This window comes from Gavialis gangeticus, unplaced genomic scaffold, assembly GCF_001723915.1.
Source record: "Gavialis gangeticus isolate Ggan-Ray unplaced genomic scaffold, GavGan_comp1, whole genome shotgun sequence".
Classification (NCBI taxonomy): Eukaryota; Metazoa; Chordata; order Crocodylia; family Gavialidae; genus Gavialis; species Gavialis gangeticus.
Window position 1 is genome coordinate 3,243,896 of NW_017729022.1, and position 5,000 is coordinate 3,248,895.

At 41.5% G+C, this 5,000-nt stretch overlaps 1 protein-coding gene across 1 annotated transcript in view; it reads right to left on the reverse strand.

Moving 5' to 3' along the window:
* Window positions 1-5,000, reverse strand: part of FOXP2 (forkhead box P2) — a 317,473-nt gene that overhangs the window by 51,209 nt on the left and 261,264 nt on the right. Inside the window, exon 10 of the mRNA XM_019514547.1 lies at window positions 906-993. Coding sequence (XP_019370092.1) covers window positions 906-993 — 88 coding nt within the window. The remainder of the gene's footprint in view (window positions 1-905; window positions 994-5,000) is intronic.

The window sequence follows — 5,000 nt, forward strand, 5'->3', positions numbered from 1 at the left end:
CCTGGATATGTTTTTTGTCTATAAAACAGTCAAAGGCCCCAGAATTTAACAACTAATTCTGGAGAGACCATGCAGGGAGTTATGCATGTGCCCAGACATGGCCCCCCTTGGAGACAGCCAGAATGCTTCTGGTGAGAAATAAGTCCTTCTCTGTTATCAACTATATAAGATACAGAAACATAAGAACTGCCATTTACTGGGTCAAACCATAAGTCCACCAAGCCTAGCATCCTGTCTCTCACAATGACAGAGAGGGATCAGATGCTGATAAAGATTCTCCGTTACTCAGCGCACTCAGTAACAGTGCCTTAACTCCAGTGCAGCTATCTGGTCACCTGATGTAAAACAGGATGGTAACTTGTAATCCTGTGTTGCCAGGAATTTTTTTTTACAATACCTGGCACTTACACAGCATTATACAAACATTAATTAAATTAACTCCCCCTACATTTACCAATTTAACTTATTTAGCCCATTTACAGATGGAAAACTAAAACATGAAATAAGCTACTTAAGTTGCCCAAGACCACATTAAGGGTCCCCTCTCATGGCTCAATCCACTAAACTGGTGGTTCCCAATCTGTGACCCATGAGACCATGGAAAGTGCGCTCTATATATCTCACCTGGTTCTGTAAGCCTTTAAGGTATTTTCAATTAAAATTATGATTATCAGGATGCCTTCCAGGGAATTGTGAGAGATGACAATGGTCAATTTGTTGAAAAAGTTTAAATCAGGATGACTTGAAAATGTAGAGGTCTTAAAGTCTCAAAAACTGTTTTTATGGCCATCAACATATGAACCAATAAATACAGCCCTTTTATGCAACAATCATTAAGACAGGAGCTTTAATTCAAGTAAATGAAAATTAAATAACTGAATGGATAATGCGATCATATAACAAACCTGTATTTCTAGCTGCTGAACCACTTGCATTTGCACTCGACATTGAGCAGTGCTTCTGTCATCCAATGCATGTTCATTATTAAGGTGCCTAGAAAGGAAAGAAAAATTTAATAAAATATAGCATTAAGTCGATTGTAACTTCTTAATGACTCACATTTTACTTGCACTCTCTGCACAGGACTCTAGTTAACCTCATGTGTAGTTTTGCTAAAAGCTTGAGGTGTGACATTGCCTAATCTAGAATGATGTAGGACAGCAAAACCAGTGGTGTGAAATTTTCCTTGAGCTCCATAAAGTGTTGATACATGCTAGGGAGCACATGATCCTGTACTCATAATGTTTTATGCATCTCTGCCAACACAAACTACCCTGCAGGGTGTGGACCTGGCTACTAGTGTATTTCCCTTATGAAAGAGTCGTTAAGGAGCAAAGACTGACTATAGAGATTTTTAGGATATTTTCAATCCCTGTTGCTGGTTTGCTAGAGTGAATGAGTGTAACCCTTATGAAAATGTCTCTATCACTCCTGGAACATCATTAAGAAGTCAGGTAATCATAAAAAATTTAAGGAGTACACAATTTTGGAACATCACAGATTTGAGCAAAGAACCCTCTGCAGAAGCTTCTCCATCCATCAGTCAAACCCCTTTTATGTGTGAAGAACCAAAGGGTGGGCACAAAAACTATTGCATCTGTTAAGGATAAACTCTCTCTCTTACACCCTTATGGATTGCAAGGCTCATTTACTTCTGTTTTGTGAAGGACAAATATTTCAGTTCTTGGGACAAATTACTTTTCTCCAGGATCATAAATGGCTCTGTTTGGAATAGATCTTCTGCAGGGCATGAGTTTGCACTTACACAGGGTGGAGAAGACTTAGGGAGTAGGTCAAGAAGGAAAGGTTGAAGGTCGGCAGTTACAATTACATGAAATCACTACCAAGTTCCCCTGCTGACTGGGATACAAGATCAGCAGGGGCTATTGTGCAGATTCAGACACAGATCCTATCACCTATACCTTGAAGGAAAGATACTTTCCATTCTTCCCTGTTCTACTGATCTTTCTGCATTGTGCAGTATAGTTACCTGATACTTGTGTTGTGGCCAAAATGTACTCTTAGTGAACAACCAAAGAGAAAGCAGAGGATCTGCATCCCATTTTCCACTTACAGTTTTTTGCTATTATTCAATTCTTGGTTTAAAAGAGGGAGTGAAATAAAACTCTTCTGAATGTGATTTGCAGGCTAGCAAGGTATGATAGTCAGGTTCTACTATTAGTGCATGAGGCATGGCTGGGGAAAGAGGTAAGTAATAATTAGGGATCTAGGTTTTCCATTTCCTACAGAAAAATGTGGATTTTACTCTTTACTGGAGGCAAATGTAGATTTCTCACTTTGCTGGAGAAATCCATGGATTTTGCATTTTTGCAGAGTTCTCTGCAAGCTGGCAGAGTTCCAGCCTGCAAGGAGTTGGGAGGGAGGTCAGTGTGTGTGTGTGTGTGTGTGTGGGGGGGGGAATTGAGGCCCCCATAGGGAGGGTGGGAGGGAGTTCGGCAGGGTTGGGGCTGGGGATGCTGCCTAGCTGGGCGATGCGTGGGACATAGGGCCCAGGGCTGCAACGTTTGGCCACAGGGTCCTCGCAGGGAGAAGGACAGGGCTGCGGGTGGCTTCTCTGGGGGGGCAGGGCTGGCTCCCTGCTGCTGTGCGCACTCCCAGAATGGGGCAGGGAGGTCCTGTGCTCCCCAGATTTGTGCACAGGGTGAGGGTGGGGGCAGACTGCACACTGCAGGCTCAGGCTCCCTGCCTTGCTGCCCTCCCTCAAGACCTCTGCAGCCCAGCAGGTGCAACCTGGCGCTGCAGGAAACAGCAAGGGCCCACAGGGTTCTCCTTGCTGCTGTGAGCTTCACACTGCCCTGGCAATATATTCCCTGCATACACAGCAGCAGTAAGGGACAAAACCCTGTGCCTTCACCCCACACATAGGGGACATGTCGCTAGGGCAGTGTGGGGCTCACAGCAGCAAGGAGATTCCTGCATATCCCCACTGTTCCTTGCAGCGCTGGGTTGCATTCACCAGGCTGTGGAGGCCCGGGGGGGGGGGGGAAGGGGGGGAGCCCGAGCCTGCAGCCCATGCCCGCCCCCACCCCACACACAGTTCTGGGGGGCATGGGTTACCCCTGCCCCCCAGGGAGTGGAGGCAGTGGGGAGGAAGGGAGCTGGGCTCTGCTCTGCTGCAGCAGCCATTGCCTTCTGCTGGAGGCAGGGGGCTGTGGACCCGGGTTCCTGGCCCCATAACTCTGGCAGCTGGGGGCCCCCTCCAGCAGGGCTGGGGGTCAGAGGGAGCTGCTGGGGGGAGCAAGGGGCCTTTCATTTTAATAATGGATTTGGGGGTTATGAGAGAATTAGCAATTTTTTAACAAGGGAAACCAGGATCCCTGATAGTAACAAAACCTTCCATTCAAGTTTGTGAAAGAACACTTTGTATGAATCCAAAATTATCAAAAATTCAATTATTAGACAATAATCTGCAAGTGAGATTGCATTAAACTCAAATTTCACCCAAACTGTGTCTTCTACCCAAGTTCACAGAACTTATAGTCCACAGTTTTAAAAAGACTAAACCTGGACTTCAGACTAGATGCAAAAATAGAAGATAAATAAAAGCTGAAACAGAATGTGGTACATTCAGAATACACTCTACTGTTTTCACAAATGTTTATTGGGAAGAATGACTTTTCTACATCAATCTAAGGCCTTAATCAATAACACTGATCACCGAAAATACTCATTTTTACCACTGCTTCACATTTATTGACTTTGTTTCTGACTAATTATAAAAACAATTAATCAATTTATAAATTTACTGACCTTTTGCAACGTTCTCTTCCTCATTACACATGCATACTTAAGTTCTAACAATGTGGGTGATTTATTAATATAATTTTTTAACATGTTTTCAGGTAATTTACTACAAGGTTGAGCCATGTCAAGGTTTCTAGATAAAGTGGTTAGAATAATTCAAAACAATGCACATTTGCATCTATTTTAAATAAAAAATGTTTGAGAAAGAGAGATGGTATAGTAGAAATATTTCTTGGCTTGAGTTGGAGATGACTGCTTACTCATTATTATTTATTACTTATTACAGCACCATATGTTTGCACGACACTTACAAAACAGATACAGACACAGTCCTTGCCCTGAGGAACTTAACATACAACAGCTATGTGCAATGTGGAAGAAGTTAAGTCCAGTATAGAGACAATTTCAATATGATCATAGTAACCTAGGAGACTGTTGCACATGTCATGAGAGTTGCACAATAATCTCCTGACACTAATGAGTGTCACCACAACCTTTATTCCATAATGTAGTTATTTTTACTTTGTATTTTAGAGAAAAGTAGTTTAGAAAGGTGTTAAAAGTTTTTTTAAACATTATTAGGGCTATTTTACTTTTTTTCCTCTGCCTCTGAAGTCTGGTTGCTCTATTTATTATGCACATACAGGCAATGTAGTGATACAAAAACTAGGTCTAATGCATTTTTAAAAGCTCTAAAATATCTGTTCTTTGTATAAAGTTGATGCAGCATTAGGGTCCGTTATCTTGCAATCTGCTGAAGAAAGATATATTCTGTGCCTTTGGAAGGCTGGGAATCTATCCTAAGTATATGTTTTTTTGTTTCTTGCTATACAGGTCAAGTTATCAGAACTTGTATGGGTCAGTCTCAATGATTACGCAGTATATTGCCAAGCTATTACGTTGAGCCAGGCAATTTTAAATCTTATATTAACCTGATTTATTGCTGAGGAAAAATAAACTTTATTTGGCAGTTCCTTTTTCCCCCTTAGAAGGGAAGTTATTTGAAAACTTCTTGGAAGTTTGGAGTGTTAGAAGAAGCTCTAACAGGAATGGATTATCATTTTGAAAGTGCATAATGAGATGAGGTGCAAAATATATATGCTTTATTCCACAATTTGGTTATTTAATTTGGTGTAGAAGCGATGAGATTTTTTCTGGTTATATTGGCAATATATTTGATATTTTTCTATAGACACTTACATAAGGAAGTATTACTATAATATATAATATACAGT